Source organism: Macaca nemestrina, chromosome 11 (genome assembly GCF_043159975.1).
Source record: "Macaca nemestrina isolate mMacNem1 chromosome 11, mMacNem.hap1, whole genome shotgun sequence".
NCBI lineage: Eukaryota > Metazoa > Chordata > Mammalia > Primates > Cercopithecidae > Macaca > Macaca nemestrina.
Window position 1 is genome coordinate 135,397,791 of NC_092135.1, and position 19,701 is coordinate 135,417,491.

At 43.9% G+C, this 19,701-nt stretch overlaps 1 protein-coding gene across 12 annotated transcripts in view; it reads right to left on the reverse strand.

Moving 5' to 3' along the window:
* The window catches only part of LOC105473841 (collagen type VI alpha 3 chain), a 151,243-nt gene that overhangs the window by 2,360 nt on the left and 129,182 nt on the right, over positions 1–19,701 (reverse strand). For all 12 annotated transcript variants that reach the window (XM_071073645.1, XM_071073643.1, XM_071073642.1 and 9 more), the window contains 10 exons: positions 18,724–18,756; positions 18,602–18,638; positions 18,485–18,496; positions 17,894–18,387; positions 15,759–15,855; positions 14,136–14,834; positions 12,703–12,805; positions 9,806–10,197; positions 8,266–8,529; positions 7,099–7,197 (listed from right to left, as the gene is read on the reverse strand). In XM_071073645.1, the coding sequence (XP_070929746.1) occupies positions 7,099–7,197; positions 8,266–8,529; positions 9,806–10,197; positions 12,703–12,805; positions 14,136–14,834; positions 15,759–15,855; positions 17,894–18,387; positions 18,485–18,496; positions 18,602–18,638; positions 18,724–18,756 (2,230 nt within the window). The remainder of the gene's footprint in view (positions 1–7,098; positions 7,198–8,265; positions 8,530–9,805; positions 10,198–12,702; positions 12,806–14,135; positions 14,835–15,758; positions 15,856–17,893; positions 18,388–18,484; positions 18,497–18,601; positions 18,639–18,723; positions 18,757–19,701) is intronic.

The following is a 19,701-nucleotide window of genomic DNA, read 5'->3' on the forward strand; positions in this document are numbered from 1 at the left end:
TCTGAAGAAGAGAAGCATTCTTTTTCCAGTTAAGGAAGTTTGTGTTTTAAATGCACACGTCTGATGTAGCCCAGCTGCAAAGTAAAGCGAAGGTCCCCTCGACGCCCGGAGAGAAAAGTTTACAGTTCACACACAGCGCGACTCCTGTTTACAGAGTTTTCTGGCAAACTCCAGATTGTTCTGGGAAAGAGAAGTATTGATGTCAACTGTTATCTGTAAATTTGAAAACGTAAACCTTCTTTCTCCAAAACTCCCTGGAGCCAATAATTCTGCATGTTCCTGTGAGTAGCTAACAGGCTGGAATTATCCAGCTCTCCCCACAAAGGGCTACTTCTCCACCTCCTTTGTCCCCAGTGAGGCAGGCTGCTCACAGCTGCGGAGGTGGTGAGCATCTGTGCTTCAGATAGACACCAAAAAGGACAAAGAAAACCTAAGTCTTCAGTGGATAATCATAGCTTGGATCACCCACGATGGACCAGACTCAAAGGTGCATAGGACTGAGGCTCAGAATTGGTTCAAAACATTTCCTGGTTGCTGCTGTCACCCAAATGCCAGGCTGGTGGCTGGTGGTTCCACAGTTACAACATCTCCTAGTCGCAGACCCTCTCAGGGCCCAGAAAGCCAGCGGTCCCCCAGAGAGCCTTTGAAGACTCCAGGAAGTCAGAATAAAATGAAGACAATTTACAAAAACAACCTTCTTTCTCTCAAATATGCCAATAACTGAAGGAAAATGCCTGGCTTTCAAGGAAGGTCCTGGAGGGAACTGACAAGGCAAAAGGTTATTTAACCATCAAAACTTATTCCTCATTTACCAGTGGGTTCCCTGTTAGAGTGAGGCCCGCGTCAGATCTCCCTATTCTTCCTTCCTTCCCAGAGTGTTGGCCAATGGACCCTATGTGCTCTGTTTTATTTGTTTCAGGTGCACTTCAGTCCTGACCATCTGTGTTTAACTGTTCAGTTCCCAGTCCCCTGGGCTCTGCTGAACCAGTCACGAGAGGTCTGCCCAGACCCTTGGACACTCAGCCCGTGGACGGCCTCGCAGCAGCGTGCTCCACTCCCAGTCTGATGGGCTTCTCCAGCTTCCTTGGATCTCCACCCTAACCCTCTAGTTCCACACCATGGCACTGGCGTTTTCTGCCCTTATTTCAGTGAGAGTCACTGCTGAGACTCTAAGATTTACTAGTGGAAAATAAGGACACTGTTACTGTGGACAAGCAGATATTTGGAAAACCAAGAGAAATATATTAGTGAAGTGAGAACCCAACACTATTCAGAGACAAAAACCTGGACTTCTCCACTTCTGAAGTATGAAAATGGGGGATTTCATGTTCTTAAGAAGCCTTCTAATGCAAACTCCACATCATCTTGACTTCTGAGACCCATCGTTTTGGCTGGACTCTCCTCAGCTATGAATGCATATGTTAAAGCAACTGTTTTAAGCAAAAAAAAAAAAAAAGAAGAAGAAGAAGAAGAAGAAGAAGAAGATTTACGTGTCCTGGAGTACAAAGGGAGATGGCTTGCCCTCGTTGAAGTTAACCTGGACTTTTCCCTCGAACCACCTGTCTTTGGATGCAATGGCTGTTCATCTTTTCCCTCTGAAATGAGTTTGCCCCCCAGGCATAACCTGTAGGAAGCTAGAGCCTTCTCTTTATCTGAGAGGAGTGCTTGGTTGAGTCTTCCTTAATTTGCTCTTCCTTACTATTGAGAACCTAGTGGGAGCCTAAAAGACAATAGGGACTGAAAAGTATCCACAACCTTCCCCAGTTTCCTAACCTAGAATAACAATGTACATAAGTTTGCTTGGAAAACAGAGAGGTAAAAGGCTGCCTGACGCAGACCACTGTCTGCTGAAACTTCCTTACTATTGGTCATTGGGCTTCAGGAAAGCATCCAACTAGAAGAGAGGAAATGGAGGCAAGCACAGTGTTAGGTTAAGACCCTGTTCTGGGAATCCCACCTGTTCCCGGAAGCCACAGGTGCCTATCTAGAACATCCTAACAACCACCATTCAAAAACAGTGGGGTGCAAGGCACCCTAAGCACCACCATCCATTTTTGTAATAAATATTTGTGGGAATGGATGCACCTGTGCAATGCATGCACCTTCCCACAAGCAATAATATTCATAGAAAAAAAAATAGGAAGGCTGTGCACTGGGTCACTATTGGTTTTCATCAAAAGCCAGCAATGCTGTCACAATGAGAATCGTGTAACATATTTCTCTGTACGTCCTGAATGAATGCTTGACAATGCATATCTATTAACTTTATAATCAGCAAAAAAATATGTATCCTTCAAAGCGGAAAACATATTGATTGGCAAATCTTGTCTTTTTCATAGTTTGATACTCCCATAGTGTTTCAATGCATTTTTAAAGGCATCAGCTTTGACATTTCCCAAACATACTGATTTCCAAATCACTATGTAAATACTTCCTTGAGCAAACTGAAGGAAGGCAGACTGAGAGGTGTTTACGCTGCAATCATCAACATGTTCCTCATCAGTTTAATGGTGCTCAAAACAAGAAAATTCAATCACCTTCTCACTCGGCATTGGTGTTATGGTATAAAGTACTTCCAAACCTTGGATGCAGGTATGATTTGCCTGAACCAAAACACTTTCCGCCGTCTACATTTTGAGCATTGGTCAGTTCAAAGGGTACCAAGGAAACTTACTAAATTTTTAACTTACTTAATGTATTTATTTATTTAGAGACAGAGTCTCACTCTGTTGCCCAGGCTAGAGTGCAGTGGCATGATCTCAGCTCACTGCAACCTCCACCTCCCAGGTTCAAGTGATTCTCCTGCCTCAGTCTCCGGAGTAGCTGGGATTACAGGCATGAGCCACCATGCTCAGCTAATTTTTGCATTTTTTAGTAGAGACGGGGTTTCACCATGTTGGCCAGGCTGGTCTCGAAATCCTGACCTCAAGTGATCCTCCTGCCTCGGCCCCCCAAAGTGCAGGGATTATAGGTGTGAGCCATCACACCCGGCCAATTTTTAACAGCTACAGAATGTAGCTGTGGTTAACTTTTGGAGCCTTTACTCTTTCAGATCTTGACCAACAGACTTCTATTTTTTAAGACTTCAGGATAAAAAACATCCCTTTGGTCTCATTGTAACCCCTACCCGGCAACTAACCAGAAAACATCCTTACACAGCAATGAACAACAGACAGCCCGGAGAGGACCGTTTCCCAAATCCCTGTAGCTATTTAACTTACTTCAGCCATGGGATTAGTTTGTTCTTTAAATTATTATTAACATAAAGTCAGATATTTTACCCAAATATACCATTTTATGCTAATCAGTGATATATATTCACATGGAACATGGCTAACCAAATACTGTATTCCATCCAATATAAGATATCTTAATTTTATGGTGCACTATTATTTTATGTTCCACTAAGTAACACAAAATACTACCAATAAACCATGATATGTCGTTGTCAATTCTAAGTCACATTTCAGTTTCAGAAGTGTCTCAATGGAAAAAAAAAAAATGTGCATCTTAGAATCAATAAGTAAAATGTTAGTAAACACAAAATGATGGTTCCTTCAAGGGTATACAATTGGCCCGGTCATGTCTACTTGGACAAAATGCGATCAGTTCTACAGATTGCTAATTTCAAGAATAAATGATAAAGGACATGATGATTTGTTAGTTATTTTGTCTAGTTTCTGCATTGACACTTCTTTAACACATGTGATTAAGCCAATAATTTAGGATTCATTTTGTAATATTGCAAAAAGAAAATTTTAACTTAGATTTTTGTTGTTGTTGTTTAGAAACTTCAGAGAGTCTTAGCTTTAGTAGTAACATGCATAGAAAATATCTATCCAAAGCTTCCTTAGCTAAAAATGAGAAGAGAGAAGAGGGAGGCGGTAACAAAAGCCTAAAACCAAAATTAGCAACCACATAGCACTGTCAAAATCAGCAGCGACAAAGCCGGTGGTAGAAAGGCCCAGCACACCCACGCTTTCAGGAGGCCATGGTAATGAATGAAAGATCCATTGCTGCTCCGTGCCATTTACAGGCAGCAGATGTGTGACAGAAAAGCGGCTGGAGCATAATTCTTTTAGATGCTGAGCAAAGCAAAAAGCGGAGTGAGATATTTTTGTGGGGGTTCATTTGGTTTTATTTTTTAAAAATACAAATATTAAGCATTTAAAATCAAATCATGTAATATTGCAAAGCTGGAATCCTGAGTGGTTGCCCTCAGTATATGATGCCCTAGGTATATTAATGGAATCAAGGTCTGTTAACAGAATCAACCTTCATGTCAAAGGCAAGAGTCTCCTTGCCACACACCAAATAGGGCCAGACCTTGTGGGGACAAAAAATCCCCTAACCAGACAGCCCTCGGACAAAAAAATCCCCTAACCAGACGGCCCTCGCATTACACACCTGACTCAAACTCCTGATAAACAAGCGTCTATTCAATGTTATTGTCAAAATGGGCACACATTAACATATGCAAATGAAAACCAGTGGTAACACTGGTCCTCTCCTCTTCCCCTGCCTTAGGTGCCCAGGACTAGGAACCTTTCCATTTCAGAGTGTTTCTGCCCACACATTCCTTCACAGATTCAAACACAGGTCACCAGGTTCCCAGAATCCAACGTGATAAACTATGAAAAATACGGGTTCTTAAGACAGCATCTTTTATTCACAGAAGTAAAAAAGCAAACGATAGTGCCTACTATTTAATACTAAGAAATGGACCCATCTCTGTCAATGTTTCTAATTAATAGATGCTGCAGAAAGCAAGAGGAATTAAAATGCACACATGTAAATATAAAAAATATATTTGTAAAATTTCGTTTTGCCTGAATGGTCTGGAAAATGTATATTTGGAGAAATAATGCATCTTGTGGTCATTGGAATACGGAGGCAAAATACACATGCAACTCCTGAGTGAGCATGCAGTTACTATTTTTTTAGGTTATTTAATAAAGAGTGATTCATTGTCACTCCTTTTGCTATATCCAAAAATATATAAATCATTAAAAGATTTTCCCCCCGCCCCAGGGGAAATGGTTAAAACGACAATTACAGGAGACTGAGGAGGGGAGGGAGAGAGGTTGGTAGGGGGTGGGGGGGATAAGAATTCCTCTCCTAATTCTGGTTATCCATTTTGAATTTTAGACATTTTTAAGTAAATGTCCCATTTATTAGGTCGGTGCAGAAGTAACTCCGGTTGTCACCATTACTTTCAGTGGCAAAACCGCAATTACCTTCACACCAACCTAATAATTCAAAAAGAGCTCTCAAAAATGGCATGCCTGTGTGTACACCAACATGCATTCATCAGGCCGAGGTATGTTAAGTGCTTGTTTTGTTACTATGAAGTAATTAAGTTTAAGAGATCAGAGATCAATTATGCAGGGCCTTGTTCTTTTTTTAAAAAAAAAGTAATTTATGTCTTCACTCTGGGCGGGAAAACACACATATGCCCGTGTACACACATACATACACACACACACACACACACACACACACACACGGGAAATGGTGAGAGGACATTCACATCCTGGGTCTGAGGGTTATGCCCCAATTAGTATGAAGGAGAAAGGTTTTATTTAGATTCATCTGTATCAACTACCTGTAGCCTTGAAAGAAACACAAGCCCCAATTTCAAAAACTCTTTTCTCTTTATCACAGGTAGACAGGCGATCTCAGTGTTAAAGGTCTGGATCAAAAGCAACTCGATCACAACTCAATATTAAAAGAAAAGAAAAGAAAAGAAAAACAAAACAGCCTAGCCAGACCCTTGCTTAAAGATTTTGTTGTTTATATTAACTAGGCACTGTTTATACAATCTTGTCCCTTCTGGACCACACATAAGAGAATCAAAAACATCCCCAAATCTTGCTGTCTAGTTTACTCAGTATTGATCTCTGATCTCTAGTTTACTCCAAGTCATTTTCTCTCAATGAAGCACTAAACTGGCTAAAAATTTTATATTTCCCACACCGTATTCAGGGTGAAGTTAACCATTGAGTGAGAAATGACACATGCAGATTTCAGCAACTTTGAAGTTAGAGTTGAATCTGTCCTGACCCGCACCTCTGGGGGAAATCTACTTTGTTCTTTGTGGCTTGTTCTTTGAGCTCAGGCACCATGGTGGGGTCGCCTGACAGGCTCACTCAACAAACGCCTTTAAAATCAATTACAGAAATGAGCATTGTGAAGAGAAATGCTTTCCTCCTCCTGATGGTAGATGATACACCAGAAAATAATGAACTGTCCCCTCGTTAGCAGAAAGTTTTTGCTTCAGGTCTATAAAACAGTACTGTATCTAAATTCCCATGGAATCTCCATTTTTTATGCTAGTACCACCATTCTTTGCTGAACACTCTTCAACAAAGCCTATCAACTCTTTTAATAATCAGTTTCTCACGGATGAACAAGCCAAGTCCACATTCTGCTGAATGAGAGATTCCAGGCCTCTCAGAGTTTCACTGCCCAAGAACAAAAGCAAGTAACAGCTGTCAGTTCCTGAATTACACTAACCAGTCACTAACTTAGCGTAGACCATGCACACACTCTGGGGCTCAAGCACATGAGAGAGGGTATCACAGACTCACACACTAAGCTGGGGTATGTACTTAGGATGTTAGGACCAGAACACCCCGTGGGTCAGATTCAAACCCATGCATTTCATGGATTCCAGCCAGATTTGTCTTGTGTTCTTCTAAGCAGGTTTTTTAACTTAGATTAAATCACTGAGTAAATGAAACGTCAATCTTCACAGCGTCACAGACCACAAATCAACTCGAGCCCCAGTATGAGGCACAGGAGAAATGACTAACGGATACGTGAATTCTAGTGATAGCCCCAAAAGCACCTCCCATCTATTTTTCACTGAGTCTGGTCACAGGTGAAGTAAGGCTTCATTTACACCTGGGATCTTGCAGAATAAGATGACGTTGGCCTGCACAGAGCTGATGTGGACCTTTTCCCCATAGAAGTCATGCCTGGGCTAAAACTTAGAACCCAAGAAGGTAAGTTGGAATCAAGTCTTCCAGAGCTTTAACGTTTGGGGATGGGTATTTTCTTAGTGCCATTAATGGACCTAACAGTTTCACAACTCACCTGTTTCAGTGAGAGCCAACGGTTCTGTGCTCACCATTAGATTGATGGTTGAACTAGAAGCTGACCTTGCTGGCTGTGGAGGTGGGGGCTGAGATTTCTCTATAAAAGAAAAATACATGCAACTCGTAGGTAAATCAGAAACTGGAGGGCTTGGGAATCCTTAGTGACTGATACAAGGTTGCCCGCTGTGATTAATGTCCTATGTGGGGGAGCGGTGATTGAAAGAGAGATCCGAGACATCTCTACATCCACCACTTATGCTGTGGGCTGCAAGTTGGATCCACATGCTAATAAGCAGCTGGAGGGGATCCCTGAACCTCGGAACAAATCCTCTCCCCTCCCACACAGCCTCTTCTGCTGCTGTCCAGGAAAACAGAGCCCTAGGGTTAACTGGATCTTTGGACTCATATCTCTATGGGCCTAATCCAGGGCATTGGTGGGAATCCCCTTTCCTCAAGCTGGTTCCTCGATCTGAATAGCATTGGCCTGAAGAAAACAGGAGCCTTCCCCTTCACATTCCTAGAGCAGTGGGCGTCAAGAAGAATGGGAGGGGGGATCCCAGAAGAATTGAGAAAGATGAGAGAGGGTACCATGAATAATTAAGAAAAGCTGGGGCAGTACTCAAATGCAGGCCTCAGTGAAATGGGGGAGCCCTGGGGACAAGAGCCAGCCAAGGGCAGAGCCCAACTATGGTGAGATCAGGGCAGGGAGACTCAGCTATGGACATCCTCCACCCCTGGGGTGGTGAGACTTCAGGTACAACCTCCATTACTCCCTCAGGGGCCAGTGACTGACTAGTGTTTCCCTGAACATGGAAACCTGGACAGGGTGGTGGGCAACCAGGAGCCCTCGCCCGGAGACGTGGCCATGTTTCCCGGGTGCAGTGTTGGAAAGGGCTGTGCTCAGGTGACATGGATCTGGCTTCCTCCATAAAGTAGCCCAGGACCCAGAGGACTGCATTCCACATGGAATCCCATTTTCCATTCTGTGTTTTATAAAGTTAGGGTGCCACCAAAGCACCCAGGCTGAGTTGTTTTGGTTTTTGTTTTTTTTTTTTCTAATTTGTGTTTATTTCAGAATAGATTCAATAAGTAAGTGTCTCCTTTGTGTCCTATTTGATACTCAACATAGAAATCAGGTACTGACTTGTACCGATCATGTACTTACTTGTACTGAAACTTCCGTGGTAGGTGGCTCTGACCTGAGACCTCAGGTAGCAGACCACGGCCACGTGGTACATCTGCCCAGCGAGCAGGCCTCCGACGACGCGGTCCGTGACCGTGAGATTCTGCTTCAGAACCAGGGACTGATCATGGGCTGAGGTGATGGTGAGGTCATAAAAATAAGGACTGGGGGGCTCAGGCCTCTCCCAGTGGAGTCTGGCGCTGTTCTCTGTGATCTCAGACACCTGGACTTCTCGGGACACCTTAACTGGAAGATAGATCAGAGTGTGAAGATAAAAAATAAAACCCTCCATGACTGTTGTGCATGAGCGAGAGAGGAAATCTGAAAGGGGTGTGTTAACAGACAAATTGACTTGAAATTTAGGTGAGGTGGGGAACTAATTTCTTGTTCAAGCCCCTAAAAAATATTGCTCTTATAATCTATCAGCATACATGAAATGTGAAATTCACAGTAATGAAAAATCTCATCATTCATCAACTATCTTTTTTTCTATTAAAAATCTCCACTGTTAAGAAGATACTTTGGAAATACAAGCCCTGCATACTAATCATAAGTTGTGTTTGCTACAAAATGAGCCCCAAAATTTAAAATGTATTAAATCATAAAATGTTAGGGTATGTATGACATGAAATTCTTTTAAAGGAATTCTGCTTTCTCTCTTTCATACTGCTCATAAAATGAAGATAATTTCCGTTTTATTGTGGGCCTTCCTTTATAGCTTGTGACATTCGTTAGTGTCTTCCAGTGTCTTCTTTAATAAAACGATAAAATAACATACTATTGGTCTCATTAGAGCCATCTACCTTTTGTATCTAATTCAGTCTGAAATATATTAAGTTGGTGCAGAGTACTTATGGGTTTTGCCATTACTTTCAATATTTTTCTCATGGTCAGTATGCGCATAGATTTCAGCCTTGGGGAACGACTGATGGTCCAGGCTCTCACTTTTCAGGCTATTGGACTGAACACCCAACATTGCCACAGCACACAGCTTAGGGCCCCTTTTCTGTGGGTATGAGGCAGGGACAAAGTTTGCAGTTGCAAAGGGCTCCCCCAGACCTTTTCAAGTCATATTCTAAGGTAGGCAAGTCCGGCTCCAAACACCAGCCCAGAAACAGCTGCCTTGCTGCCTAAGAACCAACTGCAGGCTTTTTCTTTCTGTCTCTCCCACTCCCTAAATAGGGGTTAAAACCCTATTTTGACCTGGAACATTTTCCCTTTCGTTTAAGACAACTCAGTTTCCAGGTGAGGTGAGCTGTGCCCCCACTGACATTCCAGAGAGAATGAGAGCTTCCCATCCCTACCCCAGGACAGGATTAAGGGCACAGGATGGGGTGTGGGAGAAGGGAGGTGGCAGAGGCTGGAACCTCTAACCAACACCTCTTAAAATACATCATCCAGATGTCCAAGCCCAGATCAAGGACTGTATTCTGAGTGTGTTACATGCAGGCTTTGAGGAACACACGCTGGAGCAGTAAATGAGGACGTCACAAGACGGCAGCCCTAGCAAGGGCTTTCTTACCCACGGGCTTAGTGGTGGCTGGCTTGGTGGCAGCTGGTTTGGCTGCCTGTGGCCTAGGGGCCTCAGGCTTGGCCGCCACTTGTTTTGCGGCAGCAGCAGCAGGGGGTCTCACAGCTGCTGGCTTTGCTGCTACAGGCTTCGCTGCCGTTGCTGGCTTCACCGCGACCGGGGGTCTAACAGTGGCCGTCTTTGTGGCCACAGGCTTGGCAGCCACAGGTTTTGCAGGGGCTGGTTTCTCAGGGGCCGGCTTTGCAGCAGCTGGCTTCACAGATGGCTGATTTACGATAGTTACAGGCTTTGTTGTGGCGGTCACTGGCTTCGTTGTAGTCACCGGCTTCGTGGTCGTCACTGGGTTGGATGTAGGACTTGAAGTAACATTATTTGGAACATTTCTGTTAAGACAAATTAAATATTACCTCTACTTTTGCCTGCTATGTAAAATAAACAAAGACATAACCCCATGAACTACATTAAATTTGTTTTAGCAAAATGCATGCAATAGTTTTTATAGATTATGTATAGTAGTGCATATATTAAATTCCTTCTTTTAAGGATCTGTGCCCCCCTAAAAAAAAATATGAAACAGCATATTGAAAAATAGAATCATTAAAAATGAAGCTTATATTGTTCTACAAAAACATCTTTCAATTTATAACATAAAGGCTGAGATAAAATAAGAGACAACAATAAATAATATCCAACAATGTTATCATTATAGCAATTAACCAACCAAAACATACACCAAAAATTGAATGAAATCAGTAGTTAGCTACTTACATTATAAGAAAATATCCACTCAATCAAATGCTATGTTGAGCTGGAAAATTATGAAGTTAGCATGTACTATTTTGCTCCACGGCTTATTATTGGGAGTATATATATATATATTTTTTTTACTTGTCTTAATTTTTGTGTATGTGTTTTTCTTTTTTTTTTTTTTACAATTTCTTGATCCATTACCAATATCTAGAGAGAATAGCAACCTAATCAAACAGACACAACAACACGGACCCACACTTCATAGCTTTCTTGATCTTAGAAGAAAATGTATTATTTTAGAATCATATCTTGCTACATGTCCTAGGAAGTAATAATATATTTTCAAGTTAATATCATAAGACTTCAAATACTAGGTTACTTCATTCCTTCTGTTTTCCAAAAGATGAAAAGGTTAAGTCAATTTTAGGGAATGTTTCAGAGAAATAATAGGAACCATTAAAGCCTAGAAAAATAGAGGCTACAAAGCCAAATGAAGCATCCGGTGCCACAATACAGGTCCTAGTTGCCTTAGCAATGATATTCATTCTTGCTATGCTGAGATTTAAAGCCACTCCTTCTGAGGTCAAAGGAAAGAGCTGAAGGACTTAAGTGGTGATAGAGAGAAGGGTCTGCAGTAGGAAGAGATGGGCTCTCTTTCCCCATCTTGAGAGTCAGCCAGTAGTAAGCCAGATAGTAATTTTCCAAGGATCATCTGCATTCACATCTCATCTGTGCATGAAGTCCAGAATCTGCAGAATCTGCACTTCCCTCCAAAGCATGACCCACTGTGACATTCTCTTAAGGAGCACACGTTGCTGACACACTACAGGAGCTCAGTTTCTGTGGCCACACCGCCCTAGCTAGCCCTTTGTCACATGGCCCCACTGCCCTCTTTGCTCCTAGAGTTGGCACCCGAGATGGAGCAGGGCACGAACCATGGCACATGGGCCAGGCAGCAGCATCAGCATGGGTGCCACAGTCCTGCCCACTCCCATCCCTCCCCTCAGTCTTCATAGTGGAACATGCACATGGCTTCCTATTATTACCATTATTACATGTTATCACAGCATTAACAATTTTAAGAAGACATGGAGTCCATTTTTTGATGTATCCAATCCTTCTTTTATGTAACCATTTCACACCAGATACAGCAAATTGTTTGGACATACGGTCTCAATTACCTACCTTCTCTCTGCCCATGCCCTTTACAATGTAATGTGACAAGTCCTTCCATCAAGCCTAGTTTTTCACCCTTAAATCTAGGTTAGCCTTTGGACATGCTTTGGCCAATAGAATGTGGCAGAAGTAACAGTGTGCCAGTTCTAACCTAGGTCACAAGAGGCCTTGCACACTTCTGTCTTCTCTCAGGGAACCCTGCCAGGTCACCTTGTGAACAAACCCAGGCTAGCCTGCTGAGAATGAGAGACCACATGGAGCAGAGATGAGTCAGCCCAGCTGAGACCATTCTAGACCAGCAGCTCTATAGCTGACAAGCAGCTGACCACAAACATAAGGGAGCCAAGTAGAAAACAGAAGAACCACCCGGTTGAACCCAGAAAAAATTGCTAATCCACAGAATTACAAACTAAGTAAGTGGTTGTTGGCCAGGCACAGTGGCTCATGCCTACAATCCCAGCACTTTTGGAGGCTGAGGCAGGCAGATCATTTGAGTTCAGGAGTTCTAGATCAGCCTGGACAACATGGCAAAACCCCATGTCTACTGAAAAAAATACAAAAATTAGCCAGGCATGGCAGCATGCACCTGTAGTCCCAGTTACTCGGAAGGCTGAGGCACAAGAATTGCTTGAATCCAGAAGGCAGAGGTTGCAGTGAGCCAAGACTGCACAACTGTACTCCAGCCTGGGCAACACAGCAAGGCTCTGTCTCTAAATACATTAATTAATTAAGTAAATAAATAGGTGGTTGTTGTTTTAAGCCACTAAGTTTTGAGTAGCTTGTTATGCGGCAAAAGCTAACTGATAAAACAGATTATTTGAGAAGCATGACCCACATTAGCTTTGAGAAGTCACATTTTCTGGATTTCAAGGTCCTCATCACATAAAGTCAGGAGTTGGTTGGAGGACCTGGGCAATCCCTGCAGCACTATAATTTTTAAGACAATAATTATAATCACTTACATTTGTTTGTGACCAAACTTCACAAGATTCTTTGTGGGTTGGTCCCCTTGGAACCAATCACACTGTTTCCTGATATCTGGGGACAAGTAAAAAGCATTTTCGCCTAAAGAAAAAAAAAAGAAAACAATTGAACTGCATGCTAATAACATGAAAATTAAAAATAATCTGTTAGCGAGTTAAATGAATCACATAACATTTATTTAGCCCAAATTATTGTTGAATTAACCACATCAGACAAACTATGTCCAGTGATTTTAAACATAAAGTATGATGGCATTTGATCCATGAAACATGGTAAGCCAATATGTTCTATTTGGCAATATTTGGGTGATTAAGTTAAAAATATATTTATTCAATGTGAGGGAGAAGACAGGGATAGAAGAAAAATCAAGTGGAGAGTCTGACAAGTTCTAGTCTCTTGAACATCAGATTATAATCCAACAGCTTTCATATTTTCTCAATGCTTTGTTGAACAAAGCTTCTGTTTTTAATCTTAGGAAGACAGGAACAGTGACCCGTGGGTGAACCTGCTGGCTTACCTTTGCTTCACATTTTTCCCTGAGTCTTTTGGGTGCCAGACCTTCACAAATGTGAATACCGTTTTCATAGACCTCAACATTCCCTTAAATAATAAACATTCAGTATATACATGTTTATTTATACTTTATAAATCTCCCTCATTTGTTCCAAGCCTTGCCTGTACTGACCCTAGGCTGCACACTATACACAGGCTCTGGAAACTATAATGGGCTACAGCTCCTCAAAGAGCAGTCTAGGGGACCACAGACCCACAAACAAATGATCCACAGGCCAGGTAAAGATGGCCTAAGTAGGGTGTCCGGATTAACCATGAGCAGGCCTTGGGAGCAGGAGCCTCCACGGCGAGCAGAAGCCATTGGAAATGAGCTTTGAAGATGAATATGGGTTTGCTGCTGAAGTGCGGTGGAGAGCATTCCAGGGAGGGGGAGCCCCATGAGCAAAGGCACAGTGGTATCCAAGCACAGGACTGGTGGCTAAGCCCAGATCAAAGCAACTCTTTCTAGAAGCTTTCCCCAGTGCCCCCAACATAAATCACTTTTTTTGCGACATGCCAGCCTATTATGTCATGCATAATAAATGCGCATTTGATCCATTTGCCCACCCTCTATGTAAACTGTTAAGGACACCAAGAGTGCCTTATGGCTAGGAGGTGCTCGGTCAAATGTGGTGGGATAAATGAGTCAATGAGAACAAGGAGTCTGTCTGCATGTTCCCTGCTTACTCTGGCTCCTAAAAGCATTTGTGGCATATGGCAGGTGTCAATATATGTTTGTTAAATGAATGAACCAATTCCAGTCAACACATCGGTTGTCTTTTCCATGACTGTTCCCACACTCCTCCCGGCCCAAGCATAAAGCCAGGCCAGGGCACATGCTGTGCCACGCAGGACTTACTGCTGACGAAGGATGGCAACAGCCTCCCGAAGCGCATCAAAGGTTCCTCGTTAAGCTCAGTGGACTTGTCCACTAATTTGAAGAAGACATCATTTGGCTCACTGGCGAAGGTGTATACCTCCTTGATGTTCACCTTCCTGCCAATGCCCAGGACCACGAAGAAGTAGCCCTTGCATTTGGCCTGCAGGATGACTCTCTGGGCCTCCTCCAGCTGCTCCTCCTGCACCTCGCCCGTCAGCATCAGAACCACAATTTTCAGGTCCCGTGGGTTTGGAGCACTTTCAAAGACATTCTCTATGGTGTATTCAATGGCACTGCCCAAGGCCCTGGTTCCCTGCAACTGTGTCATTCCCCTGCTGAGGAAGTCCACCAGCTTCTCCTTGGAGCCATAGTCAGTCAGGGAGAATTCCACCTTCACAGGCGACACGCTGGCATTGCCCATGGACTCATAGGGTGCATGCTGCACAACGGCCACTCTGGCAAAGTGCTGGGAGGCCTTGGGGTCTGGGCTCATGTCCAGTTGTCTGACCAGGTACGCTATGTACTTCTTCATCTCATTGAACTGGAACAGGGTGGTGGTCTCAGCGCTGTCTAAGATGAAAGCCATGTCGATGTCCACATCGCTCCCTGCCGCTCTCCTGTCCCTGAAGGAAGGCCTCCAACTGCCAAATCCGCAGGATGGGTCAATGTTGCAGATGTCTAGAAAAAAGCATGGCAGCCCATTTATTCTGTGACACCCACAGCAGGATACACAACTCATCAATCTGCTGGGAGCCTTGGGTGATTAAAATGATCCCATAAGATCAAAAGCAGGCTGGGCGCGGTGGCTCACGCCTGGAATCCCAGCACCTTGGGAGGCCAAGGCAGGCGGATCATGAGGTCAAGAGATCGAGATCGTCCTAGACAACATGGTGAAACCCTGTCTGTACTAAAAATACAAAAATTAACTGGGTGTGGTGGCAGGTGCCTGTAGTTCCAGCTACTTGGGAGACTGAGGCAGGAGAGACCCAGACTACTGGGTTCCTTGAACCCAGGAAGCGGAGGTTACAGTAGCCAAGATTGTGCCACTACACTCCAGCCTGGGCGACAAGAGTGAGACTCTGTCTTAAAAAAAAAAAAAAGAAGCAAAAAGGACCCAAACCAAAACCAATTTATATCTTGCTGCCTTGATTTGATTACGGCCAGATTTCAGTTTCCATCACCTAATACTTAGATGAAACAAATCAGTAACATAAAATCTTTGTAGTATGCCACGTGCTGGCATTTTTAAAAGAAAAGAAACATTATCTTACTTTGCCACTCTTTGAAGAAATATGTTCTAGAATGTCGCTAGTGCCAAATATTTTCATTCTAGATTCTAATGTCAAAACTTAAGCAGAACCCACCTCCTCCTTTGTTAACTATAAAATGAATTATCCCCCATCAAAGAGAAGCTCTGTCTTGGGAGGTCCATTTTTAATACAGAAACTGCTGCAGTAGTATTTACACTGGTAAATACGAGGCTTTGTGAATCAACTGAACTCAAGCTCTTTTTACAGATCATCATTATTCTCTCACTCTCCTATGGATATTATGCTTTGCAATTGCAGATGAGCAGATCTTCCTGTTAGATAAACAGCTTACCCAAGCAAACATGACACGTGCGGACATTCTCCAGGAAGTCTGTGAGGTCTCTCCCCGCAGGCAGGACAAGCGCATGCCCCACTGCTGTGTTATTGATCTGGTTTAAACAAAAGAACAATTTTAGTAGGGGCGTACATGATCAGTAATATCTGAAAATATGGCAGAGGAGTAAATCAAAGCCACAACAATAAGATAGATTAACTTCCCAACAGGGCAGTATTGGGAATATCTTCTCATTTGGGGGTGGGGCTAGACTCTGAGTATAATAGAAAGACATAGGTTTTATGCTAATAGGGTGAGCTGGAGTTCATATCCCGTTCAAATGGGGTTCAGCTTTTTTCAGATGTAAAATGGGGGTAATACCTTCCTAATGGTGTCATTTGGAGGGTTAAATTAGATAATAAATGTTAGTACCTGGTGTACCCTCTGGTAAATAGTAGGAACTTAATCGTATCGTTATTTTTAGCACCAATGTGGGAGCTCCATCCCTTCCCCACCCTCTCAGGTGTGGTTAAAGCAAGTAACAAAATCACTCCCAGTGGATGCAAAGAGTCCTGTCTATCGCAGTACCTGGCACACGATTAGTAATTATTCATTTAACAAATAACTAGTCTGAATGAATGAGTGAATCGTTATGAACAAATGAACGAAAAATTTTTTGATCTTGTTGAAACCATGCTAAGAAACTCATGTGGCTCTGAGTCCCTCAGCCCACACAAGGACAGATTTATGTGAATGAACCCCCAACAAGAGCACACGGCCAGTAGCCCAACTTCAACACTGGATTCCCAATGAACATCCAGTGTGGAAGGAAAGACATCGGCAATCATCTTGCCCCAGCCTCAACTTACAGGTGACAAATCTGAGACGCAGGGAAGCTAAGTGGTGTGTCATTACTTTAAATGGGTGGGGGGAGTGTGGAACCAGGCCAAGGCCTCCTGACTCCTGGCTGGACTCCTTCCTATCCATCACCCATCTGTCTTGAACAGTATCACCAGAACTGCACTGAATAAATATTAATTGATATAACAATTAAACCAGTCAGCCAGGCACGGTGGCTCATGCCTGTAATCCCAGCACTTTGGGAGGCCAAGGCAGGCAGATCACAAGGTCAGGAGTTTGAGACCAACCTGACCAACATGGGGAAACCTCGTCTCTACTAAACAAAAAAAAGAAAAATACAAAAATTAGCCAGGCATGGTGGTGAGTGCCTGTAATCTCAGCTACTCAGGAGGCTGAGGTAGGAGAATCACCTGAACCTGGAAGGTTGAAGTGAGCCAAGATCATGCCACTGCACTCCAGCCTGGGTGACAAAGCAAGACTCCCTCTCAAAAAAACAAAAACAAAAACACACACACACACACACACACTTAAACTAGTTATTTAATAGAATTACAAGGGACGCTTGGCCTCTCTGTGGGCTGCCCTTGGGGCCTGGCTGAAGAAAGCTTTGCACAGTGGTGTAGATCGGGGTTGCTGAGTTGGCGTAATTTTGGGGACCTTACTAAGAGACTGCAGGCCTCCAGGGCCACCCTGGATATTCACCTTCAGAGCTGACTGGGACAGAGTGGAATGGGTATTACCAGCACATGGGTTTCAGAGTCTAATGGACTAGGGTCCTAGCCTCTCATGAGCATCTCACTAACAGCAGGATCTTCCTATCCATGAGGTGAGACAGATGACACAAACCTCACCAGCCAGTTATGGGAAGCAAGTGCCTAGTACACATACAGTAAGACACAGCTCAGAGTGTGCACATGGGGCCATCTTGGGAGGAGACAGGACTGATCCAAACGTCCAGGTCCTCCTCACATGTTGAATAAAGCAAACAAGCCATACCACCTTGTTAGTAGATAGAGGGTGTCACTAACATTAGCATCACTAACCGGCAAGAGCTGTCAACCTGTGAGGAGGAACCTGGGGGCAGTGCTACAGGCATGTAGGCGTCCCTGTAGTGCTGGGGCCACGAGGCTGTCCTGGAGACCTCACAAGAGAAGTTCTCAGGCAGATGGCCTCATTGGGGACCTTCTAGGAGCTATGGGACATGAAGCCACCGAGGAGCATGGGTGTGTCTGAGAACCTTCTCAGAGCCCCAGAAGAAAGGGAGATGGCAATAGCAGCAACAGAGCACAGACCTGCAAAGCGTTGACGAGCTGCCGGTCTTCCTGGCTAGTAAGGAACAAGGGGGTGATCCCCGCATCTGAGAGCTTGAGCACAGCCTCTCTGAGCTGTGGGGATGCTCTTGTGGGCCTGTTGCTGAAGAAAACGGCCACTTTCCTCATTAGGAATCCGTTCCGCACACGCTTAAATGTGTTTCTGGCCACAAATGACATGGCGGTCTCCAGACTCTGCTGTTTGGATGTCAGAGCCACCTGAAGGTTCTTAATCTTGTCCAGGAGGACCGACTTCCTCTTGGAGTCAGCAAACCGGATCTCTGTGGTCACCTCGTTGTTGTAGGTGACCACGGCCACCCGGGCCCCCCGTGGGCAGTTGCTCTCTGCAATGGTCAGGTCATTCACAATACTCAAGACCACATCTCGCATCCGGCTGAACGTGTCTTGGTTGACCCCCTCGGAGGTGTCTAAAGCAAAGGCTAGTTCTGTCGGGAAGACGGGGCACTCCAGGGGCCCTGTGGAAAGTGAAGGGTGGAAGGTTAAAGACAAACCATACTTACTACAAAAGGGAGGCTTCCTTTCCTTAGGAAAAAGTCACCAAAATCAACTTACCATAGCAGCAAGCTAGAAAAGAAACAAAGAGAAGAAAGGGTGAGAGACTACTCTACCATGTGAGAATTTCAAATGTAAAAATATGCATTGTCAGACAACAGAAAACCGTGTACTTACGACATTTATCTTTGATGCTTTGGATGAGGGCACATTGCTTTAAAAGAAAATGAAAGAATATGTAAGGAGAGCAAATCAAAGGCTCATGAGGTAATGAGTCATTCTGGATACATGCAACTTACATCGATGGAGTCACCTCTGTTGCCCTTGGGACCCTGTAAAACCAAGGAAGGAAAGGCTGAGAGGCACAGTAGATGGGGAATTTGAAAAAACAGCCTTTGCTCCCCCCCCACGAAGAAATACACAGAGCAAAACAAAGGGGCCCCTGGATAACCCTGATTGTTTATAGCCGCTCCCTATAAACCTGATTTTTTCTCTTGCAAAACAAAAGAGAAAAGATTCTCAGAGCAAATGTGTTTCCCTGGGAGGTCATTTGGCTTTTGAAATAGCCTCAGGTCCTGAAACCAGGAAGCTCACCACCAATCCATGTAAAGCCCACTAGTGAGCTTGGGTCTAGATTCTCCTTCTCTTGAGAAAAGAGCTCCCTCTCACACGCTTGCTTGATACACCCCTGCCGAAGGGGCAGTGAGAGATCATCGAGCTGTCCTGGTTCCCTCCGTGTCTAATGCATCCCAGCTGAATTCCACCCCAAGGAGCTCTAGGGACTGACTCAAGGCTTCCCTCAGCGTCCTATCCCTAAACCTCACCATCCTGACAGTCCAGCAGGCATCTCATGGGCCATTAGTTGTCTTTCCGGGGGCCATTTCTGCCTGCTTAGTCTTCTGCAGGAACTGGCCTAATGTGCTCCCCCCAATACTTCATCTACTTAAAGACAGCAATCAGACCCACCTGACCAGCCTTCTTTTCCCTAATTCATCTAAACTAAGCCCTGAAGAAGGAATGATTTTCCAACTCCTGAATTATCTTTTCCATTATTTTTTGAAACTCATCAATTTCAATATTGAGGGACAATATAGGGAGAAATTCAAATAAGAAAACAAAGGTATTAGCAATAAAGAGATTTGGAAGGGCTGTGGGAGGATGCCCTCCTGGCTCCTGGTGGCGGCATGACTAGTGGGCTTTAACCACAAATCAGGAGCTCCCCTGGGGATTTCATAGACCAAAGGAAGCATTGCCAAACCAAGACCTGGCATAATTGC